Genomic DNA, 20,180 nt, shown 5'->3' on the forward strand with positions numbered 1-20,180 from the left:
AGTTGGGTGGGTGACTTAAGATGGCCGTGCTCCTTTTGTCAGGCAATGGGTGATGGCTGTTCACTGCTGGGTCTAAGGGGCACCAATTGGGAGGCTTAAAATGCTCTCATTCTCCTATACCTAAGGGATTTCTCCACTTGGTATTGAAGACTTCTAGGGGTCTAGGTTCAGAAGTCCACCTTGTTATTTCACCTGACATCTGTTGGTTAAGCCAGCTCCAATCCAGGAAGTGGAGAAATAACTCCACCTGTTGATGGAATCGGCAGCACAGATATGTTGCCAAAATGTTGGTATACAGGAATAGGAGGAATTTGTGGGCCGGTTTTTGTAGTCTTGTGCAGGAGTGACAGGATGAGATTTGTATTTTAGAATGATCACTCTGAGTGTAGTGTCAAAGGGGCAGGAAAGAGTCAAGGCAGGGTTCCAAGGCCACAGTAGTCAGCTATGGGAGAGATGGTAATGTGAGTGTGTGAAGACATCATGACACTTATTTTAAAAAAATTTTTAATTGATATCAACAAGAAAGGTAGAAGGGGAGAGAAACAATTCTCAATGATGAGAATTGTTGGTTGGCTGCCTCCTGCATGCCCCCTATTGGGGACTGAGCACGCAACCCAGGCATGTGCCCTGACCGGAATTGAACCAAGACTTCCTGGTTCATAGTTTGCCGCTCAACCTCTGAGCCAGGCCTGCTGGGCACGACTCATTTTTCATCGTCTGCTTTCAAATGTCTCAAGATGTTCTGTAATGATTTATAAAAGGGCAACAAAATGAAGAGGGGAGACATTGAACTGATTTGAGAGAGGCAGTACTAGATCAGGCTCAACTGGAAATAATTGTGTGTTTTTTTAATCCTCACCCAAGTATACTATATTTATTGATATATTATTTTTTTTAGAGCGAGAGGGAAACATTGATGTGAGAGAGAAACATCGAGTGGTTGCCTCTCATATGCAGTCCAACTAAGGACCAGTTTTGCAACCTTGGTATGAGCCAGCAACCTTTTGGTGTATGGGACAATGCTCCAACCTACTGAGCCACACTGGCCAGGGCAATAATCGGTTAATTTTTTATAAAGCCTTTCTAATTAGCTCAGATAATTTAAAGGAGGAATAAATGTATGACACTTTTTTCCTCAGCATATTGGGCCCCAAGAACTTAGAAATAATTGCAAGTAAGGAAGATTTACTTTTGTTACCATTTGTTTGATTGCTCACACAAAGTGCCCACCATGTCAAGGCCTGCCTGTTGCATTTTTCTCATATATCACTGTTAGGTGTTAGGTACGTATGATAGTACAATTAAAGTAATTTATGTAGAGAGGAGAATAATAATGTAATATTTGCATTTTAAAAGAGACCTGTTTATTTTTTAAATTTTTACTTTAAAATATATAATGTGTGAACAAAAAGGTGGGTTGTCTGGGTTTATTTGTTTTTTGCAAGGTATTAAAAATAATAGCATGAAGAAATGTGCACATAGAATAAAATGTGCATCTTAAAAAATATTTAATCAGCATTGCAGCACCATGGTCTCTATCCAATGGTCTCCATAAATAAAGCTTCATTGCCTGGGAAAGAGCACCAAGTCACAGAAACTGCAAATAAAAAAAAAAGAGTAGTCTTCCTGTGCTTCCTACTTGTAGCTGTTTTTCGGAGTTTTTTGAGATTCTTTTTTTTAAAAAATATATATATTTTATTGATTTTTTTTTTTACAGAGAGGAAGGGAGAGGGATAGAGAGAAACATCAACCAGCTGCCTTCTACACACTCCCTACTGGGGATGTTCCCACAGTCAAGGTACATGCCCTTGACTGGAATCAAACCTGGGACCTTTAGTCCGCAGGCTGATGCTCTATCCACTGAGCCAAACCGGTTAGGGCTTGAGATTCTTGATAAATAAAACAAATGATTCAAGAGCTGTAGGCTATTTATTGACATTCACGCTGTTTGACTGTTTGGAAGCATTTGCTTTGCTGTATACAGTGAGTGACTATCAGAATTTTCAACCAAGTAATTATGAAATTATCAGTAAAAGCATATAGGCTATTTACTTTTAAAAATATATCCTTAAAAATAAAATAAAATAAAAATATATCCTTTTGCCACCCTATCTCCTACTTTTGTTATCATCTAATACCAGTGCAGTTTAAAATTTCCATGATTGACTTAAAATTGTCTCTTTTTTTCCAGTTTATTTAAATCAAAACTCAAAGTCCACATATCTCTTAAATTTATTTTAATCTATATACTAACATAGTTCTCCCTCCTTTTTTCTTTTCTTTATCTATACCATTTCTTTGTTGAAAGAAACTGGTCTATTTCTTTCAAATTTTTTCTACATTCTACTGTTTGCTGTTTAAAAGACCAGAAAAATGACATTAGTTTGGTTGTTATGACTGTGGTCTTTCTTCCTTTACTTCTGTCTTTTATAACATTGAGATTTTTAAGGAGAATAGGCCAGTTGCCTTGTTGAATGTCCCACAGTCTGGATTTGTCTGATCTTTTGTTATGATTAGATTCTAGTTAAATAATACATATGTAATTTTACCTTTTCAAAAAAAATTTTTAAAAATATACTTTATTGATTTTTTACAGAGGGGAAGGGAGAGGGATAGAGAGTTAGAAACATCGATGAGAGCGAAACATCGATTTAGCTGCCTCCTCCACACTCCCCACTGGGGATGTGCCTGCAACCAAGGTACATGCCCTTGACTGGAATCGAACCTGGGACCCCTCAGTCTGCAGGCCGATGATCTATTCACTGAGCCAAACCGGTTAGGGCTGTAATTTTACCTTTTGAAGACTTGAAAATATAAACATAGGAATCATGTGGGTTTTACAGAATCTTTTGTACGTTCACTTCTAGGTCTACCAAGTGCTAACAGCACTTGATCTCATAACAAGCATTGTAACAGAGGCGGAGAACATTCAGTTAAGAGGAGTTTTAGATTTCCTCTCCAGGAAGTCACAAACTGCAGAAAACTAGCAGAATAGGCCCAGTCTTAAAACAGAAACAGGAAACAAGATTTTGACACTTTCAGGTATGGTGTATGTTTCTTCCCCTAACCACTGAATTTACATCATCTGCACTTCCCTGAAGCTTTTGAGCATATGATTGACTCCAGTGCCTGCGTTTCCTTATGTGGCTAGAGGAACTTTAGACCTATAGAGGCCAAGATGCTGAAAAACAACACACAATTAAGAGACAGAATAGAAGAAACCAAGATGGCGACATAGGTAAACACCTGAAAATGCTGCCTTGCACAACCACTTCAAAACTACAACTAAAAGACAAAACAGACATCATCCAGAACCACAGGAAAGATGGCTGAGTGGAAATTCTACAACTAGAAGGAAAGAGAAAAGCACACTGAGACTCAGAGGAGGTTTGGGAGGAAAGTGCAGAGGTATGGAGGCGCGCGTGTGGAAAGGGCTGGCAACGGAGGACGCCAGTGTCTTTTTCAATCGGGAGGGAGTTACAAGCTCCCAACTGCTCTGAACTCCAGTTCTGGGAAGTCTCTGGGGACCCAGGACTCATAGGGGGAGAAACTGGACTGTCTCGCATTGGGCGGAACTCGAGGGTGGCTTTCTCTCAGAGGTGCTTGCAGCGATTACCGGGACACTGAGACGGGACACTGAGATCTGGGGGCCTCTTAGGGCAGGGCTGAGCATCAGCCATAGCTGTTTGCTCTGCCCTGTTGAGTCCCTGAGACACTGCCCCACTGAAGTTGCTAGCAGAGGCTTTTGCATATGAATGGGCTGTCACTTTGAGATCTAAAATTACCTAACATACTGCAGCTGGGTCAGAGAGACCCAGAACATCCAAAAGAAGGCCCAAGGCCCCACAGAAGCTTGCATTGCTTCACAGCTGGGCCTCATCTGGGCATCTCCAAACCCCAAACAAGGAAGAGGAATCTGCAGATCTCTCCCTAGCTCCTGCTGGGTAGCCTCAGGCAGAGGCTAAAATAGCACCTCCTTAGAGATCCAGGTGCCAGTGTACCCAGTGGTCAGAGTGGGACCATCCAGATTACAAGTCCTCAGATCCATAAGTGACACACCCAGAGGGCAGACTCAGTGAGCACCAAAGCCCCACTGAAGCAAGTCTTGCCCCAGAAGGGTGTCTTCAGCACAGAAGTTCTCCCACTGTAGACACAGCTGACTCTCACAGCCAATTGGCCTGGAGGTCAATTCCTCCCAGTGATACCTACAACAATCAGCGCTTAACTACAAGACTGTGCACACAGTCTACAAAGGGGTGCATCAAGAGTGTCCACCTCAGGTAATTGGGGAGGCTGGGCCACTGAGCCCTATAGGACACCTAGCACAGAAAGGCACTCTGTCAACACAGGGAAGCAGCCAGAATGCGGAGACAAAGCAACAGATCACAAATGACAAATGGAGGAAAGCAAACTACTGGATATAGAGTTCAAAACCACGGTTATAAGATTTTTCAAGAATTTTCTAGAAACCGCTGATAAACTTAGTGAGACCCTCGAGGATATGAAAAAGGACCAACTAGAAATTAAGCATACACTGACTGAAATAAAGAATAATGTACAGAGATCCAATAGCAGACAAGAGGATCCCAAGAATCAAGTCAAAGATTTGAAATACGAAGAAGCAAAAATCACCCAACCGGAAAAGCAAAAAGAAAAAGAATCCAAAAATATCTAGATAGTGTAAGGAGCCTCTGGGACAACTTCTGGCATACCAACATCCGAATTATCGGGGTGCCAGAAGAAGAGAGAGAACAAGATATTGAAAACCTGTTTGATGAAATAATGACAGAAAACCCCCTAATTGATGAAAGAAATAGACTTACAAGTCCAGGAAGTGCAGAGAACACGAAACAAAAGGAATCCAAAGAAGACCACACCAAGACACATCATAATTAAAATGCCAAGGGCAAAAGACAAAGAGAGAATCTTAAAAGCAGCAAGAGAAAAAAAGTCAGTTACCTACAAGGGAGTACCCATACGACTGTCAGCTGATTTCTCAACCAAAACTATGCAGGCCAGAAGGGAGTGGCAAGAAATATTCAAAGTGATGAATAGCAAGAACCTACAACCAATATTACTTTATCCAGCAAAGCTATCATTCAGAACTGAAGGTCAGATGAAGAGCTTCACTGATAAGAAAAAGCTAAAGGAGTTCATCACCATCAGACCAGTATTATATGAAATGCTGAAAGGCATTCTTTAAGAAGAGGAAGAAGAAGAAAAAGGTAAAGATAAAAATTATGAACAACAAATACGTATCTAACAAGTGAATAAAAAATCTGATGAACAGAGTAAACTGGTGAATATAATAGAATCAGGGGCATAGAAAGGGAGTGGACTGACAATTCTCGGGGAAAGGGGTGTGGTAAGAGACTGGACAAAAATCGTACACCTATGGATGAGGACAGTGGGAGGGTAAGGGCAGAGGGTGGAGTAGGAACTGGGTGGAGGGGAGCTATGGGGGAAAAAGAGGAACAACTAATAATCTGAACAATAAATACTTATTTTTTTATTTTATTTTTTATTTTATTATTTTTTTAAATTTTATTTTATTGCTTACAGTCTTACAAAGGGTATTACATATGTGTCCCTTTTTCCCCCCCGCCCTTGACAATCCCCTGGCCTCCCCTACCCCCCAGTGTCTTATGTCCATTGGTTATGCTTATATGCATGCATACAAGTCCTTTGGTTGATCTCTTACACCCCTCCATCCTGCCCCCCACCCCTCCCCGGCCTTCCCGCTACAGTTTGACAATCTGTTTGAGGCTGCTCTGCCTCTGTTTCTATTATTGTTCAAAAGTTTATTTTGAACTGGCTTAAGTTTAAGTTGACTGGCTTATTTCACTTAGCATAATGCTCTCCAGTTCCATCCATGACGTTGCAAATGGTAAGAGTTCCTTCTTTTTTGCAGCAGCGTAGTATTCCATCGTGTAGATGTACCACAGTTTCTAATCCATTCATCTACTGATGGGCACTTAGGCTGTTTCCAGATTCTAGCTATGGTGAATTGTGCTGCTATGAACATAGAGGTGCATATATCCTTTCTGATTGGTGTTTCTGGTTTCTTGGGATATATTCCTAGAAGTGGGATCACAGGGTCAAATGGGAGTTCCATTTGTAGTTTTTTGAGGAAACTCCATACTGTCTTCTATAGTGGCTGCACCAGTTTTCATTCCCACCAGCAGTGCACAAGTGTTCCTTCTTCTCCACATCCTCTCCAGCACTTGTCGTTTGTTGATTTGTTGATGATAGCCAATCTGATAATCTCAACAATAAATACTTTTTTTTTTTTATTGCTTAAAGTATTACAAAGGGTATTACATATGTATCCATTTTATCCCCCTGCCCTAGACAGTCCCCTAGCCTCCCCTATCACCCAGTGTCTTATGTCCATTGGCTATGCTTATATGCATGCATACAAGTCCTTTAGTTGATCTCTTACCCCCCTACCTCCTGCCCCCCAACCCTCCCCGGCCTTCCCACTGCAGTTTGACAATCTGTTTGAGGCAGCTCTGCCTCTGTATCTATTATTGTTCAAAAGTTTATAATGGTCTCTATTGTCCATGAATGGGTGAGATCATGTGGTATTTTTCCTTTATTGACTGGCTTATTTCACTTAGCATAATGCTCTCCAGTTCCATCCATGACGTTGCAAATGGTAAGAGTTCCTTCCTTTTTACAGCAGCATAGTATTCCATCGTGTAGATGTACCACAGTTTTCTAATCCATTCATCTACTGATGGGCACTTAGGCTGTTTCCAGATCTTAGCTATGGTGAATTGTGCTGCTATGAACATAGGCGTGCATATATCCTTTCTGATTGGTGTTTCTGGTTTCTTGGGATATATTCCTAGAAGTGGGATCACAGGGTCAAATGGGAGTTCCATTTTCAGTTTTTTAAGGAAACTCCATAGTGAGGTCATGGAACCTCAGTCTCTTGAAGAATCAGTTGATTTTTTACCAAAGCTCCAGTGATTTGTATTGATGGGATGAGTAGTAAGTCTATAATCATGGTACTTTCTGTAATTAGGGAAGATGAAAGAGTCAGGGATACTGCGGAATGAAGTTTTATCTTAAAGACTAGAGGCCTGGTGCATGACATTCGTGCACTGGGGGGATGTGGAGGTCCCTCAGCCTGGCCTGCGCCCTCTTGCAGGCCGGGACCCAGGCCTAAGCCAGCAGTCGGACATCCCCCAAGGGGTTGTTAAAGCTGCTACAATGGCACTGTGCTTACCAGCTTCTGGCTGAGCGGCACTCCCCCTGTGGCAGTGCACTGACCCCCAGGGGATGGCTCCTGCGTTGAGCATCTGCCCCCTGGGGGTCAGTGCGTGTCATAGCGACCAGTCATTCCACCGTTCGGTCGATTTGCATATTAGCCTTTTATTATATAGGCTAGGTTTTAAATTTATATTGTGTGTGTGTGTGTTAGATGCCATTTTAGGATAATGGATTTTAAAGTTTTCTTTACTCTTTTTTATAATAGCTTTCTTCCTTTTTTAGCAAGAAGGCTTTGGCCGACCACGTGTGTATCATGCTGCAATTGTAATCTTCCTTGAATTCTTTGCTTGGGGCCTGTTGACAACTCCAATGCTAACTGTAAGTATTCCTAAACTGGGTTCTCATTTATACAAGCAAAAGAGAAATGTTTAAGCATATGTTCACAGGACCATATGTCTAAATATGTGTTTGAGAGTAGATCTTGACAGCAATTTAAAGACTGCTTATTCCATTGGGTTGTTTATGGTGTGCCCGATGGAACCACCTGCAGCAGAACACTTGGGCTGCTCATTAAGTATTCCTGAGTAGCAGGATACTCGCACTCCACCGGAGTCCTGGTTCATAATGAATAAGCTCTATATACTTAAAAAGATCATTAAGATGTCGTAGAGGGAATTATCATAAAGCTTTGTTGAACATTATGAATTACTTTATATGGATGTGATGGCCTTTTACTTAAGAACATAAAAAACAGGAGATTGGTAAGTACCTTGTAACAATGAAAGTGATGATTGTAAGAATATTAACATTTCCATTTTGGGTAGCTTACCTACAGTCATATCTTAGCAGAGGCTGTATTAAATTTCTTAGAAAGAACTTAGATGTTTGATGTGTGGTTAGATGGAAGAGAGATATTAAGTAAAGATTGGGGTACAGATTTTAGGTGCCTAGTAACTTTTTAACACAATTTTAATAAAGATATTTTGAAATTGGCCTTAAATTACAGTTGTCTTAAATCGTTCTTTTTAAAATATGTATATATTTCTATTGATTTCAGAGAGAGAGAGAGAGAGAGAGGGAGAACAGATAGAAACATTAATGATGAGAGAGAATCATTGATCGGCTGCCTCCTGCACGCCCCCCACTGGGGATCAAGCCCACAACCTGAGCAGGAGCCCCAGACCGGAATCAAACCCAGGACCCCTCAGTCCACAGGGTGACGTTCTATCCTCTGGGCCAAACAGGCCAGGGTAAATTGTTCTTTAAAAATCATTGGAAATTAACTCTTCCCAGTCATCATTTTGTCTTACTCAAGGAATCCCTTTGTATACAACTAAACTTTGTTTCCCAAGTAGGTTTAGGAAATACAGAAACTTAGAGGGTGGCTATTAGCTTTACCTGAGACTTCAGTATATACTTTCAAGATTTTAATTCTTGTGGCACATTTAAAATATAATATCTACACTAATAAAAGAGAAAAATGGTAAGTGGCGTACGACGATACCCTTTTCATTGGCTAATCAGGGCTATATGCAAATTAACTGCCAACTATGATTGGCAGTTAACTGCCAACAAGATGGCGGTTAATTTGCATATGTAGGCACAATGCAGGGAGGCGAAAGGGAAAGCAGGAAGAAGCCCCCTGCCACTGACAGTGATCGGAAACCCAGCGGGGAGCTAAGAGCTGGGGGGCAGGGTAAAGGCGGCCCTGGGGCCGCCTTTGCCCTGCCCCCCAGCCATGATCGGAGAATCAGGCGCCTTTGCCGCCCTAGCCAGTGATAGCAGGAAGTAGGGGTGGAGCCAGCGATGAGAGCTGGGCACGGTCGAAGCTGGCAGTCTCAGGAGCTAGGGGTCCCTTGCCTGGGCCTAAAGCGGAGCCCACGATTGCGGGGCCGCTGCAGCTGCGGGTCCCCACTGCCCGAGCCGGACGCCTCAGCCAGAGGCGTTAGGCCTGGGCAGGGGCGGAGCCTGCAACCGCGGGGAGCTGGGGGTCCCCTGCTCAGGCCTGACACCTCTGCTGGAGGCCTCAGGCCTGGTCAAGGGGCCGATCCGGTGATTGGTGATCGGAGGGTGATGAGGGTCAACTCCTCTGGCTGAGGCATCAGGCCTGGGTGGGGGGCGGAGCCGGGGATTGGGGGGATATGATGGTCCCCTTGCCCAGGCCTGAAGCCTGGGTTAGAGGCGTCAGGCTTGGGCGGGGGGTGGAACAAGCGATCAGAGGGAGATGGGAGTCCCCTGCCCAGGCATGATTCCTGGGCCAGAGGCCTCAGGCCTGGGCGGGGGTCAGAGCCAGTGATCGGGGGGAGATGGGGGTCCCTGTCCAAGCCTGACACCTCTGGCGGAGGTGTCAGGCCTGGGCAAGGGGCCGATCAGGTGATCAGAGGGTGATGGGGGTCTACGCCTCTGGCCGAGGCATCAGGCCTGGGCAAGGGGCAGAGCCAGCAATCGGAGGGGTCTGGGGGTCCCCTGCCCAGGCCTGATGCCTGGGCCAGAGGCATCAGGCCTGGGCTTGGGGCAGAACCAGTGATGCGGGGAAATGAGGGTCCCCTGCCCAGGCCTGACACCTCTGTCAGAGGCGTCAGGCCTGGGCAAGGGGCCGATCCTGCGATTGGAGGGTGATGGGGGTCAACGCCTGAGGGCTCCCAGTATGTGAGAGGGGGCAGGCTGGGCTGAGGGACACCCCCCTCACACACACCCAGTGCACGAATTTCGTGCACCGGGCCCCTAGTGATTAAATAAAATTACAACATGGATGAAACAATCAATTTTAAAAATTGTGTTTTTAATCCTCTGTTTTATTCGTTCTCATTTTACTACTTGTTTCTTCATAATGCTTTCCTCCAGAAGGAACTGGGAAAATAAGTAGTCCCCATTTTAGTTTCATGAGATTTGCCTGCTGTGCTCATCACTGTGACCCTAGTGACTAGGGTTGCCTGGGACACAGCTGGTATTTTTCTTTGAACAAATATATATATGTTGTAGGTACACACATCTATGTCCTTAAGTGATTATTTTTTCAACATATATTTTTAGCATAAATACAGACACATCAGGCCACTCATTTTAAGAAACTGTGTTATTTGATTTTTTGCCCTAGTTCTTTATTTATTTTTCCTCCCAGCTTTTCTAGGTTGCAAAGTTGCTTATAGTCAATATGGAAGTAATCCTGTAATCATTCTTTATTGGGTAAACATTCAAATTGAATTGAAGAGTACTTTAATGTTTTTGATACCCGTCAGAAATTCTGCAACTTCCTTCTAAACTTTAAAATCCTTGGGCCTTTTTGACCCTAGACCCCTTTTAATTTTAATTAAACAAGTAAATTTTAATATGCCCCAGGGACTGATGCGCCTTCCTTGTTGCCCAAAGCAAATAATTTTCCTAGATTTTCTATATCCCTGTAGTTCCTGGAATGCAGTCTTATAAGGCAACTAAAATGCTGCTCTCCTGTCACTTTGCCGTTTTTAAGCAGTTCTGCTGCTTGCAAGGATTTGGTTAAAATGGACATTTGTTTGTGAGGAGCAGAGTTGTTAGTATCAGTTTGTCGCTCTGTGTTGTCCTAGAAGTGTTGCTGAGTTAGTGGATGTGCTTATTATTTTCTAAATAATGTTGCTAAAAATAGTTTTTACATCTTTAAATGGTGGTTTTCCTCAGTATTTTTGTTGAACTTTATTTACAAATGGGATAGATCAGGGATTGTGAAAACATGTCTTGTGGGGCTAGGCGAGGAAGTAAATGTGACAAGTGTTGGCAATTGGAATATATGTTCCTTCTACTGCATAGCCACTGTCTGCCACTCAGCCACTCAACATGGCAGTTCAAGCCCCATGTTTTGAAATCTTCAGTGACTTTTTATGAAATGCTAGAAAGTCATATAAAGTTTGGTGAAATTTCTTGAAATTTGCAGATTGACAGATAACTCACTATGAAAAATACAATGAGTCAAATAGAATTACTTTGCTAATTTTCCACCTCTGGTGTAGACACCTCTGGTAGCAAGGGTGTTGTTCTCCAGCCCTGATGGAAAGTCCTGTTCCTTAGAATTAAATCAAGTGCTGCTTATAGGAGCTCTTGATTTATGAAAGTTTGGGTGTCTGGGAACTCCTGTAGTACCGAAGTTGTTTATCATGTGTAGGGCTTCATGCCATTGGCAGCCATGAGTGACCTAGCATACTATCCTTTTTTAATGAATCTTACACCATTCAATTCTTCAAGTATTTCACTTAGAAGTCCCACTTCAGATAACTATGCTTGTGATTGTGACCTTGGCGACCAATAGCAGCTTTTTTCTTTTTCTTTTCTTTTTTTATTTTGTTAATCCTCACCAGTTTTTTCCATTGATTTTCAGAAAGAGAGTGGTGGGAGGGAGGGAGGTGGGGAGAGAGAGAGAAAGAGAAAGAGAAAAGAGAGAGAGAGAGTGAAAGAAACATCAATGTAAGAGAAGCATATCAATTGGTTGCCTCCTGTAGGAGCCCTGACTAGGCTGGGGATCAAATCTGCAGCCCGCTGACCATGGCTGTAGCTCCTCAGCTCTGAGAGTAAGATTCCAGGAGCTCATTTTGTAACCTTTATTAACCCTTTCAACTGTAGATGTTTTTCCAAACAAAGGAAAGAATGGGCTACTATGAATCAGTTTACCCACTAACATCTCAGTAAACTGTGCTGTGAATATTTGTGGTGTTTTTGCTGGCAAAATGGATGATTACCACAATGTTAAAGCATAAAAGAGGTCATCAAGAATGCTGGTATTTCTAATGGTGTGAAAACAACAATGATCACAGGCAGTTGAAGAGGTTGGAAGACTGCTGTTGATTTGGATGAATGAAAAGCAGTCAGCCTGTGACAGCAAGGAATATGCTGCATGCTAGAGCGAGGGCTGAAAGTTTAAGGCCAGTAGGAGGTGGTTCGATAAATTTAAGAAAAGAAGTGTTTGTTTACAGATTAAACAGTACATTAGATATGTACTTATGTAAGAAAGTTTAAAACAATCATTTGGGGGTCTGGAACAAATTAATCCAATCTACATTATTTCTAATGGAGAAAAATGATTCAGTTTTCAAACAAATCTTCCCGAACATCCTTCTGGAACGAATTAAGTTCGAGAACTGAGGTCCTACTATATTGTATTTTCCATATGAACAACTGTAAATCTACTTTTGCCCAACCACATATGCTTACATGCAGATATTGTACAGCTTCATTGTACAGGAAATTCATTTCTACAGGTTTTCTAAAGTTATGTTTTTAAACTGATAAAAATAAAACTTTTATGTTTATAATAGTCCTTCCCAAGAATAAAGGCGATATCTTCCTTGAGTTTTTATTTCTTAATATGCTTTAATTGATTTTAGAAAGAGGAAGGGAGATAGACAAACAGTGATGAATCTATATGGCTGCTTCCTGCCCTCTGCTGGGGATAGAATGCACAACCTGGATGTGTGCCCTGACCAGGAATCAAGCCAGCCCAGGATGACACTCAACAACCAACCACACCAGCCAGGGATCCCTGAGTTTCTTAGTGTGAAAAGTGTTTAAAAAAATGAAAACTTTGATCTTATCTGAGATATTTATATCCTATCTAATAAAGAGACAATATGCTAATTGACCCTCATTCCATCGCAAAGTTGGTTGTGCCCACAGCCAATAAGGAGGGAATATACTAATTGACTGCCCCACCCTTAAAAATGGTGGTGCCCACAGCCAATAAGGAGGGAATATGCTAATTGACTGCCACTCAAAGATGGCAGCTCCCACAGCCACAAGATGGCTGGCAGGGGAGGGCAGTTGGGGGCGACCGGGCCTGCAGGGGAAGGTAGTTGGGGCGGCTGGGCCTGCAGGGGAGGGTTTTTTGGGGGGGACCAGGCCTGCAGGGGAGGGCAGTTAGGGGCGACCAGGCTGGCAGGGGAGGGCAGTTGGGGGCGACCGGGCCAGCAGGGGAGGGCAGTTGGGGATGATCGGGCCAGCAGGGGAGCAGTTAGGCATCAATCAGGCTGGCAGGGGAGTAGTTAGGGGGTGATCAGGCTGGCAGGCAGAAGCAGTTAGGGGCAATCAGGTAGGCAGGCAGGTGAACGGTTGGGAGCCAGCAGTCCCAGATTGTGAGAGTGATATCCGACTGCCAATTTAGGGATCGGGCCTAAACTGGCAGTCAGACATCCCCTGAGGGGTCCCAGATTGGAGAGGGTGCAGGCTGGGCTGAGGGACAATCTCCCCCCCCCCCCCACGAATTTCATGCACCAGGCCTCTAGTACTTATAATTAGGTTTACTTTATTATGTTAACAGTTACCTTTTGTAGTTCAGTTTATTTATATCTTTAATTTCTTTGACTATCATAAAAAGTTTGAATATTGCTGTTTTCTTTACAGATGCTTTATTTTATGCAGGTTTAGTCAGTAGCTTTAAAAACAATTATTGACTTCTTTTACTTATTCCTCCTATAAAATTTTACTGTTTCCTTCTCTCTTTTTTTAATAGAGAAAATTAGAAAAGTTTTAAAAAGCATAGATAGAAAAATCTTCAGAGGAACTGCCTGCATCATGGCTGTTACCCAGAAATGGTCACTCAGACTGCCAGAAATTAGGAAGCAAGGACTGTCATCCATTCATAGTTATAGTTTTACCAAATTAAAAAGGTTATCTCTTATTCCTAGATAGCAGTACCTGCATCAGTGAATGCATGTTTGGATCATTTTGAGTGTAGAATTGTTTTAGGGGACATAAGGGGTCAGGACTGTGAAGACAGAGCTGGGGGCAGCGGATCAGCACTGCTGCCCCTTTGACAGCATGGGGGTAACCTGAAGTTTTGAGTGTTCACCAGCACTCCCCCCAGTGGCAGAAGCTGTGAGAAAACCTGTAGTCAAGAGAGTCTGAGAAATATCTCAAAGCTCTCAGCCTTGATCTGACAGAGTGTAGAAGGGAAAATGGGAGATTGAGAGACACTGTCACTCCCTGGATCAGAGAAGCACTTTTAAAAATATACTGATTTCTTGTTTTGCCGTTTCACCACATTTTTGTGATGTGTGTGACAAATTAAATTATTAAGCACTTCTAATATTCGTTTGTATGTCTTTTTAATTTAAATTTTATATTGTTGACACCATTGTAGATTTCCTTCTACTCTCCCCTCCATTGCCCAACTACATCTCCCCCTACCTCTCTACTTGTCTTTCTCTGACTTGCATATTTCACTTAGCATAATATTTCCAGGTCCATCCATAGGTCTTTTTTTTTTTTTTTTTACAGCTGCATAGTATTCCATTGTGTAAATGTACCACATCTTTTTTATACATTCATCTATTAGATGGGCACTTGGCTGTTTCCAGATCTTAGCTATTGTAAACAATATTGCTATGAGCACAGTGGCACATACATTCTTTCTGACTGGTGCTTCAGGATTCTTAGGAAATTATTGTTTTGCATAGTGACTGCACCAGTCTGCATTCCCACTAGCAGTGTAGGAGGGTTCTCTTTTCTCCACATCCTTGCCAATGCTTGTTTATTGATTTATTGATGGCAGCCATTCTGACAGGTGTGAGGTAATACCTCACTGTACTTTTAATTTGCATCTACCTGATGATTAGTGACCTTGGGTATTTTTTTCAAATGGCTATTGAACATCTGTATGTCCTCTTAGGAGAAGTGTGTATTCAGATCCTTTGCCCATTTTTAACTTGGATTGTCTGTCTTCCTGGTGTTGAGTTGTATTCTTTATATACAGCATGGGTAAAAGTAGGTTTACAATTGTTCATATGGAAAATAATACAATAAGAAATAAGTAATGACATAAGAATATACTGTCTGTCTCATACTCAAAACTGTAAATCTAATTTTACCCCACCCTGTAGTTGGGAGATAACCTCTTATCAGATGAACTATTGCCAAATATGTTCTCTGGACAGTAGGCTCACTTTTCGTTTTGGTGATGGTTTCTTTTGATGTGTTTCCATTTGTTTGTTTTCTCCTTAGTTACCCTTGCCCTAGGAGATGTGTCAACAAACATATTACTATAAGAGATGTCTGAGATTATGCTGCCTATGTATCCTAGGGTTTTTATGGTTTCACTACATACATTTAAGTCTTTTATCCATTTTGAGTTTATACGTCTGCATGGTATAAGGTAGTGGTCTAGTTTGATTTTTTTTTTGCATGTGTCTGTCCAATTTTCTCAACATCATTTATTGAAAAGACTGTCTTTATTCATCATATGCTCTTGCCTCCTTTGTCAAATAATAAATGAGTGTAATGGCTGGTATTAATTTCTGGGTTCTCTGTTCTGTTCCATTGGTCTATATGCCTGTTCTTGTGCCAGTACCAGGCTGTTTTAGAGTGGCTTTGTAGTATAGCTTGATATCTGGTATTGTGATTACTCCAGCTTTATTCTTTCTTTCTCAAGATTTCTGAGGGTATTTGGGGTCTTATTTGGTTCCGTATACATTTTTGGAGTATTTGTTCTAGTTCTGTGAAGTATGTTGGTATTTTTATAGGGATTGCATTGATGCTATAGATTGCTTTAGATAATATGGACATTTTTAATGTTGATTCTACCAATCTATGAACACTTGTTTATATCATCCTCTATGTCTTTTTTCAATATTCTATAGTTTTCTGAGTATAGGACTTTTACCTCCTGTCCCAAGTAGATCCCAGGAAAGGATCTGGGGTGTTTATCTAAGATGTCACTTGAGATGAACTTAACCATGCAGGTGTGGGACATTCAAGTAGTTGCTAGCAAAGAGGCTGCTCTACGTAAGCAGGACCAAGGGCAGGCCTAGGATTAAAAAGACCAGAAGCATTAATTTCAATTTTAAGTGTATGCAAAATGATTCAATTAACTGCCGGAGGAATTACACCACATGAAACATACACAGTTGCAAATCACACAGCACTTTATTACTCACAAAAGTTCCTGATGCTGCACATACAGGCTTGATGGGGTCCCAGTGATGCTGTCCTCTGGGATCCAGCAGCTGGGCTGGTCTGGTTCGGATGCAGGGGCCGGCGTTCCTCACCCGAGAGCTCAGTCACGTCTCAATTGGGAGGTACTAACCATTCTTCTGTCGTCTGGCAGAGAGAGGTGCGTGGAGCAGCATTGCTTGCCAGACTGGCAAAAGGATGTGCCTTTGTGGCTGTCTCGATGGGTGAGCACTGTTGGCTGGTCAGGACCCATTTTTAAAGCCTGTTTCGCACCCGCAGCAGTTCAGGTGGCTATCAATGAATTACGTCAATGCACACATATTAATCTCAAACAGGGCAAGGGGCTACATGTGGTTATCTAGGGAGAGTACATCACTCACTCAAATGATTATCTTGACAAGTCACTCTAAGTCAGTAACTGAAGTTCAAATCCTTATCTATGAGGTACACACGCTTCAGGGCAGTGGGGAATGTGTCCTTAATATCACACTTTAAGTTAGAAGGAAAGTTAACTCAAACATTTTAAACCCTTCTTAACATTTTTTAGACATTTTTAAAGCATTTAAAAAGTTTTCTATATTTTACTACAACACCTCCTTTGTTAAGTTTATTCCTAAGTATCTTAATTTTTTTTATTGTTGTTGCAGTGGAAAATGCGATTTTTTTGTTGTTGTTGTTGTTTTTAGTTTCTCTGAGAATTCGTTATTGGTGTATAAAAATGCCATCAATTTCTGGGAGTTAATTTTGTATCCTGTTACATTGCCAAATTCATTTATTAAATCTAGTATTTTTTTTGGGGGGGTGGAGTTTAGGGTTTTCTATGTACAATATGATGTCACCTATGAATAATGATAGTTTTACTTACTCCTTTCCAATTTAGATGCCTTTTATCTCTTCTTCTTGTCTGATAGCTGTGGCTAGGACTTCCAGTACTGTGTTGAATAAGAGTGGAGAATGCAAACATCCTTGTTTTAGTTTTTGCCCATGATTGTTGGCTATAGGTTTGTCATATATGGCCTTTATTATGTTGAGGCATGATCCCTCTGTTCTCACTTTGCTGAGAGGTTTTTATTAAAAATGGGTGTTGGAGACAACCAAGATGGCGGCATAGGTAAACACCTGAACTTGCTGCCGCGCACAACCACATTAAAAATACAACTAAAAGACAAAACAAATATCACCCAGAATCACGGGAAAGTTGGCTGAGTAGAAATTCTACAACTAGAAGGAAAGAGAAAAGTGCATTGAGTCCGGTAGAAGGTGCAGAGGCGTGGAAGTACGGAGGCGTGCGCGAAATGGGTGGCAGCTGGATACGTTGTTGTCTTTTTCAACCGGGAGGGAGATACAAGCTCCCAACTCCTCTGAGCTCCAGCTCTGGGCGAGAATTTGGGGACCCAAACTCATACGGAGATAAACTGTCTGGCATCGGGCCGGAGCATGAGGGCAGGTTTCTCGCAGAGGTGCTTTCAGCGTTCATTGTTCCTGCACAGGGCCACGGAACACAGAGACCCAGGGACCTATCCAGGGGGAGGGCCCTTGGGCAACTATTACTGTTTACACCACCCCATGATTCCCAATTTATGACCCCACCCAAGCTGTGCCCAGAGGCTTTCACATACTAATGGCCTGGCCTTTCTCTGCCTAAAAACCTATCAGACTGTAGCTGGGTCAGAGAACCACAGAGCTTCCAAAAGAAGGCCTACGGCTCATCAGCAGCCTGCATTGCTTCACAGCTGTGCCTCATCTGGGCATCTCCAAACCCCAAAGAGGGGATCAGATCTCTCTGTAGCTCCTGCTGGGTGGCCTCAGGCAGTGGCAGATTTTGCACCTTGGTGATCCAAGAGCCAGGGTATCCAGTGGTCAGAGTGAGACCATCCAGATTACAACTCTTCACATCCATAAGAGACAGACTCAGGGGACAGATTCAGTGAGCACCAAAGCCCCACTGAAGCATGTCCTGCCCCACAAGGATGTCTTCAGCACAGTTCTCCCACTGTAGACACAGCTGATTCTCACAGCCAATTGGCCTGGAGGTCAATTCCTCCCAGTGACACCAACAGCAAAGCTTAACTACAGCAAGACTGTGCACACAGCCCACAAAGGGGTGCACCAAGAGTGTCCACCTCAGATAATTAGGGAGGCTGAGCCACTGGGCCCTATAGGACACCTAGCACAGAAAGACACTCTATCAACACAGGGAAGCAGCCAGAATGCGGAGACAAAGAAACAGGTCACAAATGAAAGAAATGGAGGAAAGTAAACTACTGGATATAGAGTTCAAAACCATTGTTATAGGTTTTTCAAGAATCTTCTAGAAACCTCCGAGAAATTTAGTGAGACCCTCAAGGATATGAAAAAGGACCAATTTGAAATAAAGCATACACTGACTGAAATAAAGAATGATATACAGAGCTCTAACAGCAGACTAGAGGATACTAAGAATCAAATCAAAGATTTGAAATATGAAGAAGCAAAAACGCCCAGCCAGAAAAGCAAAAGGAAAAAAGAATACAAAAATATAAAGATAGTGCAAGGAGCATCTGGGACAACTTCAAGCATACCAACATCTGAATTATCAGGGTGCCAGAAGAAGAGAGAGAGCAAGATATTGAAAACCTGTTTGAAGAAATAATGACAGAATACTTCCCCTACCTGGTGAAAGAAATAGACTTACAAGTCCAGGAAGCACAGAAAGTCCCAAACAAGAGGAACCCAAAGAGGACCACACCAAGACACATCATAATTAAAATGCCAAGAGCAAAAGACAAAAAGAGAATCTTAAAAGCAGCAAGAGAAAGAAACTCAGTTACCTACAAGGGAATACCCATACGACTGTCAGCTGATTTCTCAACAGAAACTATGCAGGCCAGAAGGGAGTGGCAAGAAATATTCAAAGTGATGAATAGCAAGAACCTACAACCAAGATTACTTTATCCAGCAAAGCTATCTGTAGAATTGAAGGTCAGATAAAGAGCTTCACTGATAAGAAAAAGCTAAAGGAGTTCATCACTGCCAAACCAGTATTATATGAAATGCTTAAGGGCATCCTAAATAATAAAAACCCTGGGAGTAACGTCACGACTGAGGCTCAACCAACCGGAAGGAAGTCAGTCCTGCAGGGGTTGTCTTGGAAACGGCTGCACCCTCCCCGAGTTGTTTCCGGTAAGGGTGGGATTTCAGGCAGGAACTGGCCCTTGGAGCATGGCCCCACTGAGTCCTGGGTCCTCTTAGCAACAGCTGCACCCTCCCCGAGCTGTTTCTGGTAAGGGTGAGGTTTGAGTCAGGAACTGGCCCTCGGAGCATGGACACACTGAGTCCTGGGTCGTGTTGCCAAGGGCTGCGCCCTCCCCGAGCTGTTTCCCAGGAGGGCGAGGTTTGAGGCAGGAACCGTCCCTCAGAGCGTGGAGGCATATCTTTATAAAGTTTTAATACATTATATTAGATGTCTTGGTAGTACTGTTTTACCCACAGTGTCTACAGGAATTGTTGCAAATTTATTTCTTGGTGGAAGCACCTTTCATTCCCAATATAAATCACCCATTCCACTAAATGGAACTTCAATTTCTGGACCCGATATAAACAGTGAAGTTGCTAAAACTATTAAAAAGGCCCAACTTCTCATTGTTGATGAATGCACCATGGCATCCAGTCATGCTGTCAACGCCATAGACAGATTACTAAGAGAAATTTGAATGTTGTATTTGGTCGAAAAGTTCTTGGAGGGGATTTTCGACAATGTCTCAGTATTGTACCACATGCTATGTGATCAACCATAGTACAAACTAGTTTATTTTTTTTTAAATATATATAATTGGTTCTTTACAGAGAGGAAGAAAGAGGGATAGAGAGTTAGAAACATCGATCAGCTGCCTCCTGCACACCCCCTACTGGGGATATGCCCGCAACGAAAGCACATGCCCTTGACCGGAATCGAACCCGGGACCCTTCAGTCCATAGGCCAACGCTCTATCCACTGAGCCAAACCAATTAGAGGTTTTTTGGGGTTTTTTTTTACAAACGAGATTAAAGTACTGTAATGTTTGTAGATGTTT

The 20,180-nt window shown here is 42.5% G+C and overlaps 1 protein-coding gene across 2 annotated transcripts in view; it reads left to right on the top strand.

The window, feature by feature from the left end:
* The window catches only part of MFSD14B (major facilitator superfamily domain containing 14B), a 101,325-nt gene that overhangs the window by 7,865 nt on the left and 73,280 nt on the right, over positions 1 to 20,180 (top strand). For both annotated transcript variants that reach the window (XM_059656295.1, XM_059656294.1), the window contains exon 2: positions 7,501 to 7,596. In XM_059656295.1, coding sequence (XP_059512278.1) covers positions 7,501 to 7,596 — 96 coding nt within the window. The remainder of the gene's footprint in view (positions 1 to 7,500; positions 7,597 to 20,180) is intronic.

This window comes from Myotis daubentonii, chromosome 11 (assembly GCF_963259705.1).
Source record: "Myotis daubentonii chromosome 11, mMyoDau2.1, whole genome shotgun sequence".
Classification (NCBI taxonomy): domain Eukaryota; kingdom Metazoa; phylum Chordata; class Mammalia; order Chiroptera; family Vespertilionidae; genus Myotis; species Myotis daubentonii.